Raw genomic sequence first — 27578 nt, 5'->3', positions numbered from 1 at the left:
AATTGTGAGAATGCCCAGGGTTATAAATTTATGGTGTTTTACGCTATATAGCTTCCTAAAATAGATTGATTCGTATATGATTAATTAATTGCAAGAAACTTTAACAAATAAATAATATATTTTCTTTTGTCTATTGTTGGGTTAATTCCACTTTTATTTCTTCATTTGTTATAACATAATATACATAATTTTATGTAACATAAATATTGAAATCAATTATAAGCATATACATTGCCACATACACATGGCATGTATATATTTCTTTACTTACAGTATATTTACCATTTATTATAAAATAAATTGGGCGAAAAAATAGTTATTGTGCAATATCGTTCACTATTTAAACAATCATACTGTATATGAGTTTTGTTTAAACTTTAAAATGTTGCAATTTTTCACTAATTACCATACTGACACAGGTGTAAGCCCACCATCTGGTACGGTCCACTCCCTCCATTTTTGTGCAAAACGGGACACTCTGGTATAAGTCCACCATTAATTTTGAGATCTAAGGCATAGAACACTGTTTTATCCTTATAGCTACAGTACAGTAGTTATGGGGAATTTGCTAATATTTCTTCCAAAATCTACTGTATGTTGCCTATTAGTATTTTATATGAACAAAAATATAAAACACCTTGGAGTTTCTTAACCTTTTGATTTAATTAAATTTTTTGTATGATAACTTTATGGCCACCATTGAGATGAACAAGTGTTACTGTGATTAAATCAAGTTTTATTATTATAATGATCTAGCCTAGAACATTAGCTGAAATGTAAGAAAGAACAGTAATTAGCTGTCTTCAGCTATCATTAAACATACTAGAAAGTATCTGCAAATGAGCAATGTTTTTTTTTTCATTTTCTTCCTCTTCAGATTACATGATTATCTACTTTATGTCTTGTGCCTCTATTTCCTCCAATCTGATTTTCAACTATCTTTTGATGTCATCTCTTATCATTACTTACTGTTCTACCAAACTCTAAAATTACAAGCACTTTTCAGTACATCATTTTCATGTCCCATTAATTTCATACTATGCCTCATAACAACTTCTTTCTTTCAGTTCTATTTTTTTTTGTTTTTTTTTTCATCAGTTAATTAGTTATACCACTCCTTTAATCATTTTGGTTCTTCTCAAAATTACCTCTTTTCTGTATGTTCCACATTTTGGCACAATACATCAATTTACACAGACTTACTGCCATACAGATATGACCAACTCATTTACGTTGGGTCGATCCCAATGAACCAACTTCTCATACAGCTAATTTCTTCATGCTATTGTTGAATTATTGTTCCTAGTGTGCGAAACATCTTCAACTGCCCTTCCAAAAAAGTGCCGGCAAGTAATGATCCGTTTGTACGCGTTGCGAAAATGACGATTCCTCCAAGCATAAATAAATGGATTAACGCTAGAATTGGCCAATGACAATAAAGCAAACATCTGAACAAGTACATTAGGAATTTTGTATTTCTTATCGAAGATAACTTGCAGTACAATCGGTGTCCAACATATCATAAACGTTATGAGAACAATGAAAGATGTTTTTGCTACTTGTATTTCTCGTGATTGTGGGTTAAGTTTGTTTATTGATAAATGTTTCTGTAGTTTATTTAGGGTTTTGACAGAACCAGCAAGACTTACCTGACTGGTCGTGCTACTTTTGCGTCGTCTACTTCGTCTAGAGCTCATATGGGCCTCTTTACAAATTTTATAGTAACAGAAGACAAAAGTTATCATAGAAAAAGCAAACATTATTGCCATAGTAACAATTTGACACAGCCATGATTCTTCACTTACTTTATATGCGCAAATTAGAAGGTGTTCGTTGAATCCAAACTCGCCAAAACCAAAACTTGCAGGCATTATTAAGATAAAACTTCCAACCCATATCATGACACAGTAAAATATTGTACGGTTTGTTGTAAAAAGAGTTGCATAACGTTGGTTCTGTACTATACAAAAATAGCGATTGACTGCAATTGCAACAAGATTCAACACTGATGATGATAATGTTATAATTGATATTCCGGAAATTGTAGCACAAAACATATCGGTCAGTGGCCATTCGCGGTAAAACAAGCCCAGCAAATAAAACGGCTCGACAATCACGCAGACAATTATATCCGCCAGAGCTAAATTCACGAGGAAATAATTTGCCGTAATTCGTAGTTTATTTGTACGAACAATCGCAACGATTGTCAACAAGTTACCAAAAAATCCAACGACACAGAGAATGATTAAAATGATACTTTCAACAATTGCTATCACTTGCTCTTCTTGTGACTTTGTGATGTTAGAATTATCCGACCCATTCATCATGTTATTATCTAGACTATTCATTGTGTTTTTATCTGGACTGATGCTCATTTCGAAACGTATTCTGTGAAATTATATTCCCTTTTTGCTGAGCAATGATGAAAAACAATAGCAAATGGAATGATATCTATTCAGGAACTCTTTATGTATCACTGTTTTATTTATTTTTACCTTTGCTTCAGTCGACCAATGAGAATGCGTTGTCATATTAAATTCAATCAGGGTATTTTGTGCTATAACAGCTTCCTGTCCTTACAAATAGATTGATCACCTTACAAAGTGTGATTGCTTTATAGTGTGATTTGCTGAAATTACAAGGAACTTATCGGCTTAACTAACAATAAAGCTCATTTTGTTCAGAAAAGAAAATACTTTTCTTTTCTAAATTGTGTTTGTTTACTTTAAAATTGTTTTTGTGGCAAAATCCCCATTCAGAGTACACTGTCAGGGCCTAATAAAGTGTCCTCTGAATGAATTTGATGTAAAAAAATGTAACATAATAGAATCCACTTTGACCAAAAATTTGATCGAAAAAAAATGTATTTACCTGTAAAAATATAATTCAAAGAAAAAAAAAGATTTTGGGTTGAATTTAACCATTTAATTTGTCATTTTATAAGTGAAAACATTTTTTTTATTTTTTTTTCTATGGAAGTGATTAACTTTATTAAAACTACAAAATAACATATTCAAAGTCTGATTTTATTAATCTTCATTTTTCATGTTTTTGGGGGACAATACATCTTTAATAGGGATGTCCTTTGAATATTGCTTTCCATTGAATAGGACTGTCCTTTGAATAGGGCTGTTCCACATGAGCGTTATAGTGTAGGAAGATAATGTAAAGATATGTAAAGTGGCATATATTGTAATATGTAATTGGAACGTTGAGAGGACACTAGTCACATTTGTTCTTTCCGCCTGGAAAAAGAATATGTCATGTATGTAGCCAGATGTAATACAGATTTGTATCTAAATTTATTCATTCTATAATTACAGTATATTCAATTTCTGAGTATACTCCATTTAGACGTAGAATTATCAACCTAATTATTCCAAGAAATTATTCATGAAGTTCAGGAAAGATTTAATACTTACTAAATGTTAAGACAAACATAATAATTATTAATTATTTATAATATTCTATCATCCCACTTAAATGGTGGGTGTACTCAGTTCCGTTCCTGTCTATGGCCTGTTATTGAATGAACATACTCGGTCTGTTCCATTCATAGCCACTCATTAAATATACTGTGTGTTCAGCCACTTGAGTGTGTTGGTAACTTTACTGAACACACTCACTGTGTGTTCAATAAATTTTGTTTTTCTAAATTTGAATGTACAGTGCTATAGAGGTTTCACAACATTGACCGCTTTATAAATCCAGGATATTATTATAGCCAACCAGTAGCGACTTATTGAATATACCCAATGTGTTTAATAACCTGTTCCCAACCAGTAGAGACTTATTGAATATACCCAATGTGTTTAATAACTTGTTCCCAACCAGTAAGACTTATTGAATGTACCTAATGTGTTTAATAACCTGTTCCCAACCAGTAGAGACTTATTGAATATACCCAATGTGTTTAATAACTTGTTCCCAACCAGTAAGACTTATTGAATATACCCAATGTGTTTAATAACCTGTTCCCATCCAGTAGAGACTTATTGAATATACCCAATGTGTTTAATAACTTGTTCCCAACCAGTAAGACCTATTGAATGTACCTAATGTGTTTAATAACCTGTTCCCAACCAGTAGAGACTTATTGAATGTACCCAATCTGTTTAATAACCTGTTCCCATCCAGTAGTGATTTATTGAATATACCCAATGTGTTTAATAACCTGTTCCCATCCAGTAAGGCTTATTGAATGTATCCAATGTGTTTAATAACCTGTTCCCAACCAGCAGCGACTTATTGAATGTACCCAATGTGTTTAATAACCTGTTCCCAACCAGTAAGACTTATTGAATGTACCCAATGTGTTTAATAACCTGTTTCCAACCAGTAAGACTTATTGAATGTACCCAATGTGTTTAATAACCTGTTCCCAACCAGTAAGACTTATTGAATGTACCCAATGTGTTTAATAACCCGATCCCAACCAGTAGTGACATATTCAATATACCCAATGTGTTAATAACCCATTTCCATCCATAGCCAATACTTAACTTAATAACCTAACTAATTAAAGGGTGGGTTTCTGGGGTACCAAATATTTGTTTAACCATAACCATTTTTTGTTTGGCTGTCATAATGAAAGTATTTAAGTCGCATTTAAAGCTGGTGTATGCGTAATTGTAAGTATTGTTATCACATTTTAACGTCATTATACTGGCTTTGCTGATGGAGTACATTAAGTTGTATTGTTTACTAATTTATACCTGTATAATTATTACAAGTATGACATTTGATATGTGCCCACGTATTTATTATGCTTTATAAACTATTTATAACACATACGTCAGTAAATGCAGTACTTTATGCGTCTGTTATTTATGCAACAAGGATATTTTGTGAGTTCAAATTATTGTACTATTTTTGGTGACCGATATAAAGAAATCCTTTTCAGTTTCAATGAATTTCTTTATTGTGCCTATGTCATCTAGAGCTGCTACTACAATAAGACGAAAATAAAGCATATACACAGTATTAAATGAAATTAGTATTCAAATGGTTGAGAATAATCTCATCCCTAAAGGGTCTTTCACGCAAATCCAATCGAACGTAAATGGTTTGTTTTTACGCGGTTACGCGCATATCGATTGGCGCATAGCCTCGTGGAGCATCGCGAAAACGAAACATTGGCGTTCAATTCGTCGGACCGGAACTGTGTCGGAACAGGTGTGAAAGACCCTTTATTTTGGATAAATCTAGGCACAATTATTTGGTAAATTCAGATTATGATTTCAACCAATGTTGGCCCACTGCAGCGTGAAGGCCTCCCTAACCTCAGCCCATCCTTTTCTGTCCTCTTCAGCTCTAATTCAAGACATTCCAGCAAATTCTGCAGTCTGATCATCCCTCCATCTGGTTTTTGGTCTTCCTCAGCATCATATGTCTGTCCTTGGCGTCCATTCTGTTGTCGTTCTGGTGAGGTGTCTAGCACATCTCCATTTTTACTGGTTGCGGGATGTGTCATGAACTTCTAATCCACTTTTAGTTTTTTCTGTCCAATTACATCATTGTAGTACATTTCATTTCAATATCTTTGAAACAGCTTTTTTGTTTCTTTCCTTTTTTGTTTTTTGGTTCAGAGTGATTCTGCTTCGTAAAAAATATTAAGTATATTTTTTTTCTGAATTTATTACAAAATTAACATTTTCCAAATTTTCTTGATACAAAGTTTCTAATGAATTTATTATTGTTTGGTGCCCTCTATAGGTGAGCATAGATTTCGATTTCATGGAAAATTACGTTAATATTTAAATTGTGTTTTCTTTTTGTCTGGTCTCAATTATATATTATTAGTAATACGTCTTGGTGGTTTTAGTGTTCTTAAATTATTGCATACTATGAGAATAATTATTATAATAACTTTATTAATAAATTTAATAGCAACACCTTTGACTTGTCTGCGAAGATTAAAACCTCAACCAAAAACCCAAAGCAATTATAGAGGGCAGGAGACAGCAATTTGAATAGAACATTACATTTTACTAAAACTCATGAAAAAGTATTATTACAGTATTTCACTCATTTATTTCAATTCAAATAATTTATTTACAGAAACCATAATAAATTTATACAGATTTTAAAAAAAATGATAATAATTTACATTTATATATCTTAAGATTAATATTATTACAAAATTAATTGTACATGATATGCAGGTATAAACAAATTTAAATTATAATTTTACATTTTAAGTTATTTTTAGTTAGTAAAACTACATTTGCTGTAAATATTAACAGAATTGCATTATATAACATAGTTCAATGTGGTGTTATATGTTTTTTTAATGGTTTATAGTTCTAATGTCAACTTAATTAATGGTGTTTAAATTGGTGTTTCTAGAGGCCTATAGCATACAAAAACTGAAGAGCTACCAACACGAATTCTACTGCATCTTCAAGCCGGACTATTTACGCATGGCAAACATTTGTACTAAAAATGTTATTTTGCTAAATGAAACTGTTTATCAGAAGTCTGATTTTAAAATTCTAGAGGATTTGATTATTTGGTTTATAAATTATTAATTTAGTGCCGGAATAAATGATATTATTTCTAAATTATTCAAAAATAATTTGCGATTTTATAAGAAAAGTATAGCACCATAACTTCCCTAGAATATTGTCACTGTCGAGTACAATATGCATAGCATTTCCATCAAATAAATCAAACACCTTTATTTTAAATATCCCACAAGAATGGGAAGGAAGTTCGCTTATTTTTGGGTTATATATTTCACATTTTGTTGGTTGTACTGTCCATTTTCGACACGTCGTGGTCATCCTCTCCAGGTCTCAACCAGTGGCGGCATTTGATAATTCTAATGTAAGCCAATCGGAAGCCACGATTTCGCCAAGCATAGATGAAAGGGTTAACGCTGGAATTGGTTAATGCGAGTATTGCGGTTATTTGTCGAAGTAGATCCGGTGCTTTGTAGTATTTGTCAAATACGGTTAGCAAGACAGATGGAGTCCAACATATAACAAATGTTAGAAGCACAATAAGCAACGTCTTCGCTACTCGCAAATCTCGTTTTTTCGGAAGCATCGTCATATTTGATGATTTATGACTTTTCATTCGAGAAAATGTTGATTTTTTTTCCTCAACGCAATTAATATTACTGTTTGATTCGCTGGTGGTGCTTGTAATACGCTGTGTTCGACGAGAACTATCTTGCATGCGCTTGTAAATGTTGTAGTAACAGTAAACAATAACGCACGTTGAAGCTACGAACATGATGACCATTGAGACAATTTGGTAAACGTATGATGCATGCGTGGCTGGATAACCGCATATCATAAGGTGTTCGTTAAAACCGAAATCACCAATACCAGCAGATGGTAACACTATCGACAGAAAGGATATTGCCCAAATTACCAAGCAATATATAATGGTACGATTGCTGCTGAACACCATGGCGTACAGTTTATTCTTCACGATACAATAATAACGGTTCACCGAAATTGCCAATAGATTTATAACCGAAGCTGCTAAACTCAAACAAGTTAACGCACCAATTGTTTTGCAGAATCCTGTGGACATTGGCCAACCACGATATATCAGAGATACGATGTAAAATGGTTCGATGATCACACACGCAAGAATATCCGCAATCGCTAAGTTGATTAGGAAATAGTTTGTTGTGATGCGTAAGCTCTTCGTGCGGAAAATGGCGATAATTGTAAGAGTGTTACCGAATAATCCAACCATACTAATAATAATTAAGAATATAACTTGTAAACAGATGGCAACTTGATATCCAGTGGACAATAAATCAAACGACATTCTGCTTGGCGCGACATCATCAGTGCTAAAAGTGACATCATCATTAGGGACTGTAGTTGTAGTAACTTCATCCATATTGCCGCGATGCTACTCTTCAATAGGATGATCAAACTTTCTTGTTATCTGTAAGAGAAAATGTAAATATTATATCACTATAAATAAACTTACTTGAATAAAGAAACACCACAGGCAGCAATATACGATAAAGTATAACCTTGTCTGTGGTCTAATTGCATATAGATATAGTTCGTTTCCCTCATGTATGGAAAACACTTCTTTTTAAATTATTGTACTGTATACATAATGACGCAAAGTAATACTATGGATTGCATTAAGTAAAAATTAATCTGATTCAAAATGCACTACACTAAGTGAATAACACAGCCCGTCTATAGGTGACACTACTTGTAATTGAATTGCTGTTCTGGTTACCGCATTACTGACACTGCCGTTAATGTCTTGCCCATCAACACTACTGTCAGTACTTTACTTACTGTAGTTAACTATCACAATTCACGAGGTATCATGTCAAACATGATTTCACACCACTTAAGCAGGCCTGTTTATGACGCGCCGGACAAATTTACTTTGGCACTATAGGCGGATTCAATTTTAAGCTGTTTGTTTTTGTGAGATAAAAGGATAGAGGTTTGAGGTAGTAGAACATATTTAAAAATGATGGTGCGATTGCTTTTCAATAATAAACATAAACAATTGGTTGTTTTCATTCATGGGATGATGTCATAGAAAAGCAGAGTTTATTTTGATATTCACAACACGGTGATCAAGACATTTTTTGTGTCCTATAATGAAATATGTGAGTTTACTGTCTAAATATCTTAGAATCTAAAATGTCACGTATGTCTGCAGAAATTTCAGTTTTCTCGGAATCTTTCTTGCTTCTAGACATGGAATTTACTATAAACAGTTTCATCATGATGTAATGAAATAAAGAAAATCAAACAATACAGTAGAATACTTTATTTGCACTTCAAAATAGAGGTTAGGTGGTGTGAGACAGGTTGTGAAATGTCTAAAATGATGTGCTTAACTTTAACCTAATGTATTTCTGTACATTCTAAATTTAGAGGGCTTGGGCCAACTGGGCTTACCCCTTAGGATCTGCTAATGATTATTAAGATGTACATGCTTGGTATTTAAATGATATTATCTAAAAAACAAACAAATTATATTATTTTTACAACTTAGTATGTGAGCATAGTTTAAAAGGTTAACTGAAGGTTTCACTCAATGCCTTTGTAAGTAAGAGCAATTTTGAATCAAGAAAAACAAACACATTAGTATGGGAATCCAATCATTAACTAAAATTAAGATATTAACAGCAGGGTTTTATGTCTCAAACTCTGTGAATTAACTTTGAACCAGAAAAACAAACATTTTGGTATGAGAATCCAATCATTAACTGTAAAATTAAGATTAACAGCAGGGTTTTATGTCTCAAGTAACTCTGTGAATGTTGTACATTAACTTTGACCCAGAAACAACAAACACATTGGTATGAGAATCCAATCATTATTACTGAATTTAAGATATTAACAGCGATGTTTTATGTCTCAAACTCTGTGAATGTTGTACATTAATGGGCCAAAACATTCCTATAAAAGTGCATTAACTAATATTGCCTCAAAATTCCTTTTGAGTAAAGAACATTCAGGCACTTTTAGGATTAAAGAAAAACATGAATTAAGCTCTGTCTACACTATCAAACTTTATGTGAAAACAATATGTGATGTGCCCATATATGGACATGATGATGTCATATCACTACCATACTTGGGTATATCACTACCATATTTGGGCACATCACATTTTTTGTCAAACTTGTTTGATAGTGTAGACAGAGCTTTATAGCATAACATTTGTGCATAATAATAATGTGGGTATTAGCGTCAAATTTGGCATTTATGGGCTATATCCAAGGACAAAATTATGGAGCATTCATAAATAATACTAATATTAATAATAATATTTATTATAATATTACTTATTTAATTTTACTGTACTATAAGAATTTATTTATTATTCAGAATTGAATAGATCCAGTGTACAGTTTATAAGAATTTGTTAAATTGTTCATTACATAGAGGAGGGGCGTATAAAGGACCTAGATCTTTGTATGACCTAGTTTTGGTTGGGGGAGCGGGGAAAGGACATGAGGTGTGGAGGATGTTTAATTTTGTGCCCTTGTTTTTGGTTGGAGAAGAGGAGGGGCACATGATAATCTTAGATCTGTGTATGTTTTGGTTGGGTAGTGGGGAAGGGGTATTGAGGCACACACGATGTTTAACCGTTTGTGCCCTTGTTTTTGGTTGGTGGGCGTATGATGATCTTAGATCTGTGTATGTTTTGGTTGTGAGTGGGGAAAGGAATACAAAGGATGTAAGATGTATGTGCCCTTGGTTTGGGAGGGGTGTGCATAAGATGCACTCTGCATATATAATGTTGCATGAATACAATTGATAAGGAATGGGATTATGCCCAAGGGTGGAATTAAGAGGCAAATTGGAATAAGGAACTCATTACGGTATTTATTTAATTAAGTTGCTCAGTTCCGGGATCTAAATTACCTTCATAATTTTGCTTCAACACGTTTAATCAAAGTACAAAATATAACACTTTGATTCCATTACAGTTAGTGGAAAAAATCAGCACTCTGGCCGTGTTACAAGAGTTGTCAAAACAATATAGGTTATTTTTTAAGTAGTTTATATCATCTTCTGCTTTTACAGATTTTTTTTAGATCACTTTTCCAACTTAAGTCCTTGATTGACACCGAAATGATGTCGTGAAAAAAACTGATAAAACTCCTAGAAAGTAGGGGTTGGTTTCTTTAAAAATTGTATTATATTAATCATTGAATTCTTAAATTACCTTAAAAATTGTATTTTATGTATTTAATTTATATTAGTATTTGTGTAGTTTTTCAACAGTCTGTTAAAGATGACAAATTCCAAAAAAAATAAAAAATAACAGATTTCGAAAAAAGGTGGGTCATTTTGAAGTATCATAATAGTTATTAACTATCACCAAAAATTTGTTGAAAAAAAAATCATTTAAGACATTTTTTGTTAAAAAAATAACTCTGACTTCCAGTCAAAGTTTTCGATCAAAACATACCCCATAATGAAACGCGCTTGTTTGGCTACTCTGTATGCATAATCATAAAACTTCATCACGATCTCTGTGAAAATACCTTCTCAATCGTGATGAGTTGTAAACAATCCTAATTAGCATATGCATAATGCGTACTCATGGTTTGAAATCTTTGTTTACTTTTGCTTGCGACGATTTTCCAGACGAAATGTAATCAAACTAATTTACCTGTTAATTACGTAAACTTGTTGCTTTCGGCTCGAATTTTCGACTTAAAGTGAATAACTTTAATATTACTTTGATATGGCCAATTTAGATTTAGAAAATTTTGACCTTCATTTTTTTGTGTTTCAAGGGACAATACATCTTTAATAAATAGCTAGATGGGAGGCGATGCCTTTATTCCTGTGCCAGAGTTCTATGTTTATCCACATCAAATTCACATGTATTATGTATTCAGGAATGCTATCTTAGTATATTAAGTATTCCATTGCTATCTCTTTCAAATGACATTGCCAGTAGACTTTATGTTTTTATGTTAACAACACAACATATACATGTTTAAGAGCTCTTTTCACATTGATTTTTCTTTAAATCACGTTTTTCACAAAAATACACATACGTGTTAAATTACCTTATGTTAGAAGGTGCACACTAAATGCTATGTAGCGGATATACCCGCTAGCGTGTGCGTAATACAGCTGTGTTTTCAGTTAAATTTTGTGATCTTTCAGGAAGCATAACATTGTATATGTCCTTGAGTCAAACAATTTATCTTTATTTCTTTTACACCCACCTGAAAAGGATGTATTTTACATTTATTGTAGACAACAGAAATTGTTTGAAATGGAATGTAATTAGGTCATGTTTTGCTTTCACTGTTCAGTTTCTCTTTTGGGTTTAAAATAAGAAAGAAGAGACAATATTATTTTAAATGTTATGTTAGAAAATATGAAAAATAGAAGTTATGTTTGTATTAAAAATATCATAAAAGGTGTTGATGCATTAAAAACATTAAATAAAGCATGTACAGTAATACAGTGAATAGGGTACTTAAATATACAACACATAACAATGAAGCATCATACTAAACAGTGTCACAATGTGATTTAGTATAATGGTATAGGATTGGGAATCAAACTCTCAAAATGGCTCACTCGCATTGCCTTGCTGTTGGTCCCATGTACAAAGAGATTTAAACATTTATCAAAGAGGTACCTAAAAAAGTACAATTTTTGCAACTAAGTGGCTCTAATAAAAATACACAGTAACATGTTATAATAAAAAAACTAAAAATGTATAAAATTACTAAACTAAAAAAACAGTATGTTGAATTAAATGTACTTTATAAGCTAAATTAAAATATTAATGATACTAGCAACCAAAGACACAGTAACATGTTAGAATAAACAAACTAAAAATGTATAAAATTACTAAACTTAAAAAACAGTATGTTAAATTAAATGTACTTTATTTATGCTAAATTAAAATATTAATGATACTAGCAACCAAAAGGTAACATTTAAAAAGTAACTCACAACACAACACTTCTACCAGACAACAACAAGTTGGAGAAAAGAGTTTGCAAGAATGCAAATATGTTGTTTAGGAGGGCGATATAAACTTGCGAATGATAACGATAACACTGCAAAATAAATTTACATCAATCTTTTAACTAAGAGGTCACGAGTTTAAACCCTACGCTGTCCAGTTGTCCTTGGTAAATACAATTTATCTACCTACCTGTCTACCTAGCAGGACATTATTCATACCGTTTCCTTGTAGATTTCCGCCTGTATGTTTATTATTTGTTGCGGGAGCTAGTTACATATACATATTCCGACTCCAGATGTATAACCAATTTATAGTGTGTACATGTACATAAACACTTCCCACAAGTAGGAAGTTCTATCTAGCCATTCCACTGCAATCAAACACATGTTTTACCAAACATGATCAAACTTATTGGACAATAAAATACATGACAAAGTCTACAGCCGTGAATCCGCAATTCAGCAGCTCTATAAAAAAAACCTTATATGCCAGCAATTACAGAACAGCCTTAAGTTATATAACATGTCTTTTTTTGACAGTTTGATAGGATTGATTTAAAGATATATTTGAAAAAATTGTTTAATATGCCATTTAATTGGATTGGATACAAATTATTAAAGTTTGATGGAATTAATTTAGGATATATTGCTGAAAAAAATAATTCGAAAAAAATTGTTTAATATTACATTTAATTGGATTGGATAAAAATGATTAAAGTTTGATGTAATTAATTAAAGACATATTGCTGAAAAAATATTTAGAAAAAAAAATGTTAAATATGACATTTACTTGGATAAAAATTATTAAAGTTTGATGTAATTAATTTAAGATATATTGCTGAAAAAATATTTAGAAAAAAAAATGTTTAATATGACATTTACTTGGATAAAAATTATGAAAGTTTGATGGAATTAATTTAAAGATATATTGTTGAAAAAATAATTAGAGAAAAAAAATTGTTTAATATGACATTTACTTGGATTGGATAAAAATGATTTGCCTGAAAACCGTAATTGAAAAGAGAAAAAAAAGTCAATCAGAAGCCCAATCAATGTGTTTTTGGTTTAATTTAAATATTTTATCTTTTTTATAAGTAAAATTATTATTTATTTTTTTTTAATAACTTTTTTACTACAAATTTATTTTCTGTAGAAACCATCTATAAGCACTACGCTTCTATCTCTCCTTGTGACACCTCTGTTCATTAGACACAATCCAGTGAAACAAATTCAATCTCGCACGATTTTTATTATTCATACTGTCTGACTCTTAATTGAAAGATAGACAAATATCTGTTGTTTCTTGGCATGGGCACTGCAGGCATGTATATCAGCTTAATTAGTTCAAAGTAACAAGCAAGTTAAAATAAAGAAAGTTTTTACAGATTCTATAATATAGGTACTTTTATGTAATAATAATAATAATAATTGTCTTTTATATAGCGCTTAACCAAAATAAATTTTCTCTAAAGCGCTACGACCACAAGGCTCGACTCGAAACAAGGTGGAAATTACGTCATTTCATATGTAAAGGATTATTTAAGGTATAAAAACTGAAATGAGAGGAAGTTTTGAAAGAAAAAGAAAAAATGTAATATACTTTTTACCCCAAATTTTGGAATTGTATACAGTAGAACTTTGAGACACCCCTATTTGACGGACACCCCATTTGGCGGACATCCCTATTTGGCGGAAATCCCTATTTGATGTACATTCATATTAAGGGTACACCCCTACAGTATTTGACAGACACCCATATTAAGGGGACACCTCTTTATAGAGACATTTTCCTGTAAAACAAACAAGGAACAATACCTGTGTGTTTTAACACTATTACCAAACCATGTTCAGGAGACACCTCTACTAAAGGGACACTTTGTTGGGCCATGAAAGTTTCTTCTTAATAGGGATTCTAATGTTTTATTATACTCAGAACAAGAATAGGAGATTTACTTTAGAGGTCAAAGAGCGACGTCATAATTTAAAGATTTGTTTGATATCCATTTGCGTCTTAATGAACATCATTATTCTATAATTTGCTTTGAATTTGATTCAATATTTTATCAGTTGTCGCCGTGGTAATTTACAATTACTGTTCATAAAAGTTATTGTATTAGGAATACTTGGCTATGTTAGAATGAATCAATTATCCACCAAATAATGTTCTATGCTATGAATAATGTATTGATGGTAAATATCAATACGTTAATAAATTCAGTCTCTTCCCAGGAGAACTAGTTGATGGATTCAATGGTAAGGGTGGAATATACTATAACGAAGCCCTTAGGAAAGGAACATTAAAATGAAATCAGTTTAAGCTTCTGTGGCGTAGATCCTCATTAGCGATTTACCTAATGACCTAATTTGTTTTAACGGTATTGTCCCCTGAAAATAGGAAAATATTCATAATGATTTTATCCTAATTTAAATTGCTAATGTTAACTAGTTAGCTAGTTATACAACTTGAGAATTGGCATAATAGTATTAGTGCTTATTGTTTAAATCGTAACACGCATGAGAAATAAGTAAATGTCATAAATCAAGCGTAAAGTGACCGTCAACTCATGAATAACTGTTCACATGTCTTGCTTAACTCCCTGACGCAAAGCTACTTTGCAGTGGTTACATCATCATCATGTTGCAGTACCTGCTGCTTTCTGGTGTTCGAATCTAACCCTAGCTCAAGCTTGGTGGTTTAGTGGTATGAATGCCCGTCTTGTGATCTGGGGGTACAGTAGGTTCGAGTCGCACTTGAGTATGAATTGTGATTTTTTTTTTTTCGCAAGGTGTTCTCAATGTACTGAACATTCAGTACAACGAGATCACAGAGCATTCAGTACAACTACTGTATGTGAGTATAGGACAAAACTAGTTTATTTTTCACATGTTGTTATCACTCAGATGGTGATTCATTTGTAATGAGAGTGAGAAAAACAAAATATATTTGATGTTTGCTCCCAAAGAATTATTGTATTGTTTATTATTTAGTATTTTATGCATACAGATTGCCCCATATTAGGACAGCGATTAAATCTATGGTATTAGGTCAAAAATAGATAATAAAATTTGTAAATATAAATGAATGCGCTATTAATTGACCAAATTGATCCTTATAGTGTGGTTTTGATCTAATTGCAGAAACTAATTTCCTAGGTCTCTCCAAAGCCTAACAAATCAGCGGTATAATTTGCATGAAATAGTACTTAAATCTTTGGTTGCACTACAGTATTAGTATTACATTTATTTATAGTGCAAAATAATATTACATTTATAACGAAAAACAAGAAAGCTTGATAATAATTTAAAAGCAGTAAATTCCCTATTAAAGATGTTCCCAAAAAACATGAAAAATGAAGATTAATTAAATCAGACTTTGAATAGGTTATTTTGTAGTTTTAATAAAGTTAATCACTTCCGTAGAAAAAAATGGGAAAAAAAATGTTTTCACTTAAAATAACATAATAAATGGTTAAATTCAACCAAAAATCCATTGGCTGGCAGGCAGCCAATTTGACCATTTTTTTGCTTTAAATTACAGTTTTTTTAGGTAAATAAATTTTGTTTAGATCCAATTTTTGGTCAAAGTGGATAACTATTATGTGACATTAAAATGGCATATTCAACAAAAAAAAATGTAAAAATTATTTTTCAGGGGGACAATACATCTTTAAGGGAACAATTTAGGACACAACAATGTATGTCCCCTGAATAGGGGTTGGTTTTAGTGTTCATTTCATGGGGCGTTAATAGAGGCGTTCCCTAATATGGATGACCTTTTCCTCAAAGGAAGGATTCTAAGGTAATTTTTAAATGATAGAAATGAACACAAGTTCAATCAATCTCGCCTTGAACTTGTCAGATATAATATTTAACATTTAAGTCTTTAAATTTAGTCTCAGTTTATCTGTTTTTTAACACTAATCCTTCTACCATCAATTAGAACCAGGTCAAAGAAAATTGTGTGCAAGTGAAATATTTAAAGAGAGAGTTTTCCGACAATAAGTAATGCTGAAAATTAATCAAATAAACGGTACAGATGAGAAAATATTTGACAGTGAAAGGTTGGCCTATAACTAATAGTCTGATTCTAAATTTCCAGTTACACACTTTTAAATATCAAACACCCTATATTAAAATGCTAATTGTATGAATTTGTTGATATAAAAATTTGATATAAAGTTTACCGTACCTAAAGAGCCAACAACATCGCCAAGGGTTCGAGGCCGACTCGCTCCTAGTTCAGGTGGTGGAACAAGTTTTCTCGGGATAAGGACTATAAACCGTAGGTCCAGTGTACCCCGGTGAACTGGTTCACAAAATAGCCCCTGTATCAGGGGGATTACCACCTATCTGATAGGACAGTGATTAATTTACTATTGGTAGTCCTTGGCCACATTGCCTAAAGACATAAAATAAAATAAATAATTATTATAATAGTTAAATAATTCAATTTATTTAGTCAAACACATATGGTTTGAAATTTGCATAACAAATTGTAAAAACATCACATGATTAATAATAATATCATACAATGTGTATAATATTGACATACTGTATACAGTATTGCATCACAAAAAAAAAAGATAACAAGAATATTAATAATAATATCATACAATGTGTATAATATTGACATACTGTATACAGTATTGCATCACAAAAAAAAAAGATAACAAGAATACAAATGTAACATTCAACATAATCATTTAATAAAAAAAATGTCCTATTTCCCACATACAGACAAATTTTGCTTAAGCTATCTAACAGTTTTCATTTTATGTTATATTGAGTCTATGAGAAAAATCAAGAGACACAAAACCACATGGATAAAAATTATAGAGAATGACAAAAGAAAAAAAAGTCTATGTATGCACACATTGGACAATAATCACTCTGATTGGAGTCTTGTCAAGTGTGTTATGTCGCAAGATGTTCAGCGTTCGTGATGATGATATGTTGTATTGATATTTATGCTGGTCAAATAAAAACAACATTTTATTAACCATTTTATAACCCTATGCAGTTGTTCAGTACAAAACAACTGATAATTAACGTGTCCATTAGGTATATAGATTGGGTTGACATTGCCAATAATTAGAAAACAAATTAATACTTTATTCCTTTTTGTGGTATTAAATTAAACTTATTATTCCACATACATGTTTCAATCATTACTGTAAATTAATAGTGAAGTTTAATATGTATCAAGTTAAATCGTTTTACCCATCAATAGTGATTTAATTCTTTTGTAATTGCATTGTGATTGTCACGTTTTATGACTCTTTACACTAATATCAATTTATGAGTCCCAGAAGAGTGTCCTCAATTTAATCAAGTTACATCAATGGATTTAAAATGAAATATGTTAATATCTTATAACATAATGGTAACAAGAATGTTGAGAGTGAAAAGAGTTGTTGAACAATTGGACATTAACATACAATGAACTAACAAGGGCAATGATATTGATAGCGGTCTAAGATCAACATACGATGATACTCACTCTAGAGCAGTTACCTAGTAAAATAATTATTGTATAATATAAATCATATTGTAATTGTAAATAAGTTATTAGTTTCATATTTAAAATTTGACAACAAATAATTTTTGGTCATTAAAATCACATTTTTAAACAAATATAAAATTCATTCATTAGGTTATATGCATGATATGCATATAACCTCTTGATTCTGTCAGGATCTTTATTTATTTATTCTTTCCTTAGCACTATTTTGTCCGTGAATTATCTTGATATCAGTTTCATCTAGCTAAGTCAATTTTTCAGAGTATATTCCTTATGGCCAGGAATCGATGTGGTTATGTTTTCACGGTGCGCAATCATAAATTACGCGGTCTACGCGCGATTTAACGAAATCACGTTTGTAATCATATCTTCACAAGCATGAATCACTTTTAAACAAAATTTGGTACTCATACATTTCAGGTCATATTTCATCAATGGCAATATAATTACGTGCGTAGCACATATAACGCATGCGTACGCGCGCTTAAAAGTTTTAAAATTGTCAAAATTTATTTTCGATGAAATTAGAGTACGTTTCAGGCAATTTTAAGCGTTTAAAAAATTGCCACGAGTGTGCAGAATTGTGCACGCGCACTGCGCGTTAAACGTTAATGCGCACTCTTTTTGCCCGATTTCTGTTTTACAACCTTTCTTTAATAATATCATCATATTTGATTCACTTTTCAACTCGAAATTGCATTATACAAGCACGTCAAAAGTGACAGGCTACGCACGTATAAGTTAACAAAATAGTGAAAATATGCTAATTTTTAAAATTAATATATATCGTCAGAATGCTGGGGAACACCTATTTTTTATTTCATTTTCTTGAAGTGTATGTATCATATGTATGATTTATTATCAAATTAAGAGAACAAAAGTTGATTAAGTCATCATTAATTGCATATTGAATTAAAAAAAATTAATTTCGACAATCAAACAAATTTTGACATTTTCTTAGGCCGAAATAACAAACTTAACATTAACTTTCTTTCTTAAGAAGTTCATATATTAAAGTTAAAAGTATATAGTTTGACAGTGCATCATTTTTAAAAATTTTTAAAGATGTCATCATAGTAAAAAATTATAATTCATTGCGGTATGTAATAATCTATCTGCACCAAAGTGGTTACTGCATAGTAAATACACGGGGGAATCTTTCTACATCTTTTAGTCAGTTGTGTATAGCTCGGTGGTCTGTGCTCGTGTCTATAGCTGTCAAGGTACCGAGTTCGAGTCTCACCTTGGGAAACGAAACGATATAAGATTTTTTTTATTATCCGTATTGTTTGTTCAATTTTATTTCTTAGTGTATAGATTATACACATGATTTATAATGAAATCAAGATAGAAAGTAACTTATGTCTTTATTATGTAACAAATGTGATTTATGACATTATACGCAGAGGGATCTTTGATCTTATTGTGATACCGGCTATTGTATTTACATTAGCTAGATCCTATCATATATTATAAATAATTAAAGATTCTGAGAAAATCAATCAGTCAATATATCTTTTAAAAATCAATTATCTTTATTTAAATCAATGCATATAACCTATAATTCGTCATAGTGACGAATTAAATCTAGTTTTATAATGTTTTTTTACATCCAGTTTATGCTGTAAATTACTGTTTTTGATATCAGCTTTTTTTTTCAGGAACCCAATTATTGTGTTCTAGATTCAAACTTCATATCTTTATTATAATTACAATTTATAAAATAAAAAATAGCATCTGTTTTCTTTGGAAAGTTGCACAAACAATAAATATTAAATTTCAAATATTTTAGGTTATTACCTACTTTCTTTAAACCTATATAAAATATTTTTTTATATCAAATATGAGTTATTATGTCTTTCACATTCAAAATGTTATAAGGAAGTAAATGTATCGTTGGTTTTGTTTTTAATAACTAGTATTTCGTACTTAACTTTATGAAGAAAAAAAATTCATGAAGTGTGGCAGATCTTTTTTTTTTCTGTTTCCGATGAAGAATAGCATTTAAATTCAAATTCCAAATTAATATTTATTTACTTCCTTTTAAGATTTAAACAATAATGGAATAAATAAGAAATAACATGGACAAATAATAATAAATCTGGAGAATAGGAAGAAGGCAGGATCCCAGAAAGATACAGGATTTTGAGTCGGGTCTGCCTCGGATACAAAACGAAGGGGCAAATACAAGCAGGACAGCATGGGCATGTCCTTGTATAGCATTTGCTTAATTCTTGATCAATTTATCTTTTTTAATTTACTGTACAGAATGTACCTTGTAGTATGCAGTCATGTGTCTGTGTCAATCTGTGTCAATCTGATAATTCCACACAAAAAAAAGTTTTTCTTTTTCTGTAGTTTGACCCAAAATATTGAATAATCTCTCCAATGACATTTTAAAATTAACTACACCAGTCAGTTTTAAATGACAATTGAAAACTTTTATTTCAAGTCAGTGTTATTGAAGAGCTACTGTACTGATTATCATTGTATGATAAAAATGTAATGTTATTTGTAATGTTAATAAGTACAATTTTGTATCTATGTAGATACTGCATAGATAGAATCTACTATATATCTCAATTTATATGTAAATATGATTAATTAGGCTCCATGTATGATCTTCCCACAGGACATCACGTCGGTAATTACAAGGCATTATTCTGGTCAATTATCACAGCCGCTATATAAAAAATCTGTTGACATTTTTTTAATGTGCTAGGCAAATTGACTAAATGTGTCTAAGTACCCACTTAAAATCCCCAATAGGGTAAAGGTGCAAATCCCCTTCAACCACTGTCATAGTGCATCCTACATTTAATGATACAGAATCCTATGTTCTACTTTCTTATACATGTGCTAGGACTGACCCCAGCTCTTTCTGTACTAACCAGGCTAGTTTGTAAACTTAACCAACTTCCAATTAAAAGGGACTACATACAATATTCTTTATGCAATATCCATTGGCGTAACGTACAGGGCAAAGGCCCCTGATTTTGCACTCCTAATGGGCCCTACAAAGCTGGGTAGTTGCATTGGACTGCTCATGCTCTAGGGCCCTTTGAGTTCTGGGGCCCCTGGGTTTAACCAGTGAGCGCTCATAACCGTTACGCCACTGGCAATATCCAATCTTTAGTATCAATTTTGTTAAAAATTACACTATGTTATTACAATTGTGTTTTACCCGTAGTACTGAAAGTTGATCAGAAATAAATTAAATTTGGTTGCGTCCATGAAAGAGCAAGTTTGTGTTTTCACTACAATAGTCAATATACTGCCGACGCAGCTTTTTACAAAATTGTTTAGATGATGCGTATGGATAGCTATAGTTTCTATGCCAAGGTTAAACACTATAATGTGGATTGAGGAATGAGTTTGTTTTTGTTAAAATTAAGATAATTATTCTCTGAACTAAACTAGATTTTTACTGTTGGTTGGAAAGTTGATATTCATAATGTCAACTGTATAAATATCATCACAACCTTTTTGTAAAAAAAAAACAAAACATACTAACAACACAATGTATTAGATAGTAGGCCTAAAAATAATGGTGTAAACAATATATTTTATGACTTTAATAATATAATATTTAATTTCTTGTAAAATTATTAATATTTTGTTTCCAGTAATTAATGAGTTATTACAGTGACTACAAAACATTTAAATTGATTTTTAGTATTTGTTCCTTACAGTTAGAATGAATAGAAAAAAAATCTGCAATTGTTTTGCATTAATCAATGCTTTTTTTTTTTTTCTATACTACAAGATTGTCTCTTCCCGCCTCACTTTTTCTTTCTCTCTTGTTTTTCTTCCTCGTCTTCTCTCCTTGCTTCATTCTTTTCTCTCCTTACTTCATTCTCTTTCACTCCTGTCTCATTCACTTTTATTTCCTTCCTCTTTTTCTTCTTCTCTTCATTCTCCTTGTCTTCATTCTCCTTGTCTTCATTCTCCTTGTCTTCATTCTCCTTCTCTTCATTCTCATTCTCCTTCTCTCATCTCTCCCACCCAACCCCCACTTACCTTTCAGTGAGTGTACCATGTACTTAACTTGTGATTTCTGTCAACATGTCAGCATAACCATTACCACTGCTAATGTGCCTCGGTTAAGCTAATGCCAAGTCTATGATGCTGCTTACTGAACTGTGAAAGGTTTCGTTTGTGCCCTGAATATATTTTTATGGCTTATCTGTTATTTCTATTCACAGTCTGGATAATTCTTAATTTAGGATGGACATTGGGGAGTGGGTACAGTCATGTGTAAACTTGATTCATCTTACACTTGCATATGAGCAACATTACTTATGTTCACCTGTGTGTGTGTGTGTAAAATATGACTTATGTTCGTGTGTGTGTGAAACATGACTTATTTTCACCTGTGTGTGCAACATGACTTGTGTTCACCTGTGTGTGCAACATGACTTATGTTCACCTGTGTGTGAAACATGACTTACGTTCACCTGTGTGTGAAACATGACTTATGTTCACCTGTGTGCAGCATGACTTATGTTCACCTGTGTGCAACATGACTTACGTTCACCTGTGTGTGAAACATGACTTACGTTCACCTGTGTGTGCAGCATGACTTTGCACCTGTGTGCAACATTACTAATGTGCACCACTTGTGTGCAACATGACTTGTGTGCACCTGTGTGCAACATGACTTATTTTCACATGTGTGCAACATGACTTATGTGCACCTGTGTGCAACATGACTTGATTGAGCCCCATTTAACCCAAAGAAAAGTCACTTCAGTATTTTACATGTACTGACTAATTAATTTTACTGTGATATTACAATACTGTGTTTGCAAGTTATATGACCTGGAAAATCTCACCACCATACACACTTCAAAAATTAAACTTATTTCAAGGTAGATTCTGCCATCAATTGATCATTATATCCTACCTTGGGATTGTAAAATCATCTCGTTGATCTACTAATAATTTGAAATTTTACAATGGCCGTTTTCGATATCAATTTCATTGTTGACAAATAAATCGCATTGGTGGAGGTAATTTAAACTATGAATAGGTCATCAAGTAGCTGAATTGGAATCAGAGAATTTCTGAATTTCAATTAAACTTTAATAGTATTTTAATATGACTGCTAGAAATGAAATGCTTAAATAAATATAATAATAAATAACAATTGTCTAAGGTTACTGATGTCGAACAAAAATCGCTGTGAAGAAACTCAAACGGCAATCTAGATGCCTTAAGCCTGTTTTCCTGTCGACATTATTCGATGCTATCATCATTGATCGTTAACAATTCAACGACGATCGTTTGAAAACGATCAAGTTGAAATGATAACGATAGCGAGTACCTTTTCCTGTAAATCTTAAACATTTCAATGTTACGTAGAAGATTGCTGATTATCGTTAACGATAGCGTCGACTAACGCCGACAGGAAAACAGGCTTTATCTAGATAGCCATTCAGCTACATTAGAACACCATTTTTTTGGGCTAAAAATGTGTTTTTTAGACCAATTTCCTTGAGACAGCCAAATAATAATAATATCCTGGATTATAAAGCGCCTAATGTTGTGAAACCTGTTTTAGATTTTTTACCCTGGTTATTTTTGGATCAAGTACATAAGGAAACATACTTCCATAATGCCGCTAGTAATCAATGTCTTGGACCTTACCAGGTACCCATTTGTACACCTGGGTAGAGAGAGGCAAATGTAAAATAATGTGTGTTTCCCAAGGATACAAGCAATGCGATGAGCGTTGGATTCAAACTCATGATATCACAATAAATGGTCCAAGACATGTTGCATTCGGTAATTATCAGCTATTTTTTAACTAGATGGTAACTGCTAGTTCCTTATTTGTAACTTTTTGCATCTTGTAGAATATCATAAAAACCGTGCCTAAATATAGGCCAGTGTAATTCTTTACGTAAATGCCTACTTCACATTTAGTAGAATTCATGTTCAAGATGATGTTTGATATGTTTGTCTTGATAATTAAATTATGTTTTAATCTAATCCATTTTAAATTGATTAATAACATAACTTTGCTTCCGGGGAATTAAGTAATAATCCTACAAAATTTGAATAATTCATATTAAATAAAAACATGTCCTGGCCTATTTTGTTTTGAGATGGAATTATACCGACAATCATAAAAACTACCGGCCAATTCAGAGAATGCAAATTTAAATTTATAACGCAAACGTTTTGTGCATGTGAATGATGAAAGGTTACATCAACTCGGCGTTGCCTCGTTGATATAACCTTTCATCATTCACCTCATGCCATTATTTGTACCATTACACTCATAAACATTCATTATTTGTATATTAAACAATAGTGACATCACTATTTCACCTTCAGTGAAATTTTCCTATTCTTGATAAAATAATTGTAATATTAACCAATTCCAGTCACTAAAGGTTGACCTTCAGTCAATTACCAATTGAGGTCATAAACAAGGAATTATTAAAAATTACACTTTAAAATTATAAGTATAAAAAATAATAATCAGCGCTTTACATGAACATTACATGAAAAAATGAAAAAAATATATGTTTAAAAGAAAAAAATAAATAAAATAAACTGAAATATGAATGTTTATTTTCTTAATTCTAAAATATAGATAAAAGAATAAGGGCTAATTTACACATGCGAGTGGTAGCGGTTAGCGGAAAACCGCGTAGCTTTTGTAGAGTAGAGTTTGTATCTATCCTAAGCGGGACCCGCCCGTCCACATTGTGTATAAATGGTCATAAGGAATAACATAGATTCTATATTTTTACCACTCGTCTGTGTAAATTGGCCCTAAAACTGTCACGTTAAGCGTTGATATAAGAATTTCAAAATAGTTTTTTAGTAATAAGAATAAACTCCAAATAATGTAATATACAGTAGAACCCTCCTTTGGGACATCTCTATTCAGGTGACACTTTCTTGAGAATCGACTGAAGAACTGTTTATATTTTATCCACTTTTCAGCAGAAACCCTATTAAGGGGACACTGTGTGTTGGTGCCTAATGGTGTCCCTAATATTAAGAGTTCTAATGAGGAGTGAATGGTGAATTAATTACCAAGTACATATTGAAAATTCTGCTTTAGTTTTAGATATCTATTTGGTATTGATTGAATTTTTGTCCACATCTTGTTTGGACTTTTTTAATGTTAAAAATGTCACCCCTAAAACTAGTTTTGGGCGATATGGATACTAACCAACTACCTAACAGTACAATTCTATTATACCACATTGTGGTATCCGGTATTAGTTCACGTCTAGAACATCCTGTATATTGCCATTACGTTCTGTTGAGTAGTGTTGACTTAAATCCTAATAGGAAGTATTAGAACAACTTAGTGCATTCTTTAAGTTTCTTGTTGGAAGGAGAGTAGGAGTTATATAATCCCACAGAGGCTTAAAGCCATTATTTCTTGAAATCATCAATTGTTTTATTATACAGTATTTTACATATTAAGTTTCACCCTCAGGAACAGTTTTGTAAAATTATTTTGTAGTTTATATATTTATTTTTTTCAAATTTATTTATATGTAACTATATTTTGACTCTACTTTAATTATGGAAGAAGGTTTGTTATACCATGGAGGAAAAATAAATTTAAATAAATGTATTTTTCCTCCATAGTAATATGTTACCTTCCCATGTGTAATATTTGTATCAGACTTGTCTACACTATCAAACTTTGTGATAAAGAATGTGATTTGCCCATATATGGACATGATGATGTCATACCACTACCACATTTGGGTATATCACTACCATGTTTGGGCACATCACACTTTTTTTGTTAAACTTGTTGAAAGTTGACAGTGTAAACATTATATAGCTTATATAGTAGGAGTAAATGGTCCGTTTTGCTTGTTTGTATAAAACTTGTTTTGTAATTTGTTGATTACTGACATGAAAAGCGAAAGGCATTGATTTCTTAATGTTTTCACCTTTTCCTACTCAATACCAAATTGTACTTAGGGCCTATTTCTATTTTAAAATATGATTCAAAATCAACTGGTCATGTTGAAACGTTTTTTTGTGCTTAGATTGGCAAGAAAATATCGTAACAAAACGGATTTGAATGCGTGCTTCCCTTCTCAATAGTCCCTGACCTGTGATAACACCTGTATTAGCGTTCCTCCTTCTATTTTCCTATATCGCTTTACATGGATTAACTTTATTAATACTATTTAGTTCACCACTAATCAAAATTACCTCAATACAGTTTAAATGAATATTGCGTGGTTTTGGTGATTATTTGAAAACATTTTACATATTTTCATTCATATACAATCATTCTTTTATTCATTCATTCATTTATTCCTTCATTCATTCATTTATTCCATCATTTATTCATTCATTCCATCATTCATTCGTTTTTTCATTCATTCCATCATTCATTCTATCATTCATTCATTCATTCATTCATTCATTCATTCATTTATTCATTTGTTTGTTCATTTATTCTTTCATTTATTCATTCATTCATTTATTCATTCGTTTGTTCATTTATTTATTCATTTATTCATTCATTCTTTATTTATTTACTAATGCAAAGGTTAAATATAAATGAAAAAAAAAACAATAGCAACATTTTGTAAGATTGCTAGATAACTTTTGGCATCATAACAGTCAGATTTACCAACAATTAATTAAATGCTGTGGACTTTACTCAACAAACACTATTTATTACAGGTACCAATTGATATCAGAATGTTACATTTTTCATATGTTGATTTCACAACAGACAGTGATTTTGTTTCTGTCATGCAAATATTTGGAAGAAATAATAAATTTAATCCTATTCAATTCATTCAAATAAAATTGGCCTAGATTAATATGTAAAAGTATGAAAACCGAGATTCATGTAGCCATGGGAACCTCTAAAGTAGGATGTTACATCATAATAAATCAAAGCAATTGTACTTTAAGTACCTACTGTATTTTTTTCTAAAATAGTTGAAGAAATTACATTTTTAAAGGAAATTGACTTGAAATGATCACTACTGTGCAGAAATGTAGATAAAATAAATGTTAGGATGACTCCAAAAAAAAGGGGTTGTGTAGGACGGGGACGGATGTGGAGGAGGAGCCTTGGTTGGCGATCAAACTAAACTTTATTTAGTACGACAGTGTATTATTTTACCACATCAAAGTGGCAAACAAGTGTAATTAAACAAGATAATGTTTTAGAATCTTTTGATCTCAGAAAAAAAAAGTGTATATTTATTATACGTCGAATCATATTTCCATTAAATTGTTAAAATTATGAATCAATATTCATTTCTAAACTTAAATAATTTTTGTTGTTGTTTACTCACCTGTTTATTATCTCCAAGACTATTTACACCACTTAATTCAAACGAAGATATCCACAGTTAAATGTAGTTAGTATCCACAGAATTACCCAACCTGATCAACAGTTGGTTGTAGATTAATAAATGATTTGACAGAAAGAATGTGGTGAGAGTAAAGTGCATTGATGCGTATCAACAAGCTTCTAATATTGTGTTTGAGGAAGGAAATAAAGTTTTAGAAACCACACCTGATTTAAGTATAGGTAATTTAGTAATGCTACTTACAATCAGATACCAGGATATTTATGATAACAAACA

At 31.4% G+C, this 27578-nt stretch overlaps 2 protein-coding genes across 3 annotated transcripts in view; one reads left to right on the top strand and one right to left on the bottom strand.

Annotated features, from left to right (window-relative positions):
- Positions 1 to 27578, top strand: part of LOC144834491 (poly(A)-specific ribonuclease PNLDC1-like) — a 62373-nt gene that overhangs the window by 24660 nt on the left and 10135 nt on the right. The gene's annotated exons all lie outside the window — the stretch shown is intronic.
- LOC144834560 (uncharacterized) lies at positions 434 to 27454 on the bottom strand. Its single transcript, XM_078689414.1, has 4 exons — positions 27285 to 27454; positions 6743 to 7911; positions 5283 to 5453; positions 434 to 2388 (listed from the first exon to the last, which is right to left on the bottom strand). Exons 2-4 carry the CDS (start codon positions 7861 to 7863, stop codon positions 1278 to 1280), a joined length of 2403 nt encoding a protein of 800 aa, XP_078545540.1. The 5' UTR covers positions 7864 to 7911; positions 27285 to 27454; the 3' UTR covers positions 434 to 1277.

Source organism: Antedon bifida, chromosome 2 (assembly GCF_963402885.1).
Source record: "Antedon bifida chromosome 2, ecAntBifi1.1, whole genome shotgun sequence".
In the NCBI taxonomy this organism is placed as follows: Eukaryota; Metazoa; Echinodermata; class Crinoidea; order Comatulida; family Antedonidae; genus Antedon; species Antedon bifida.
This window is presented reverse-complemented; position numbering and strand designations above follow the sequence as displayed.

Coding starts and splice junctions, on each gene's coding strand:
- LOC144834560 (XM_078689414.1), bottom strand. CDS start 7,863: ATGGATGAAGTTACTACAACTACAGTCCCTAATGATGATGTCACTTTT. Junction 5,454..6,742: donor GACAGTACAACCAACAAAAT/GTGAAATATATA, acceptor TCCCGCAACCAG/TAAAAATGGAGATGTGCTAG. Junction 2,389..5,282: donor ACAGAAAAGGATGGGCTGAG/GTTAGGGAGGCC, acceptor ATAATTTCACAG/AATACGTTTCGAAATGAGCA.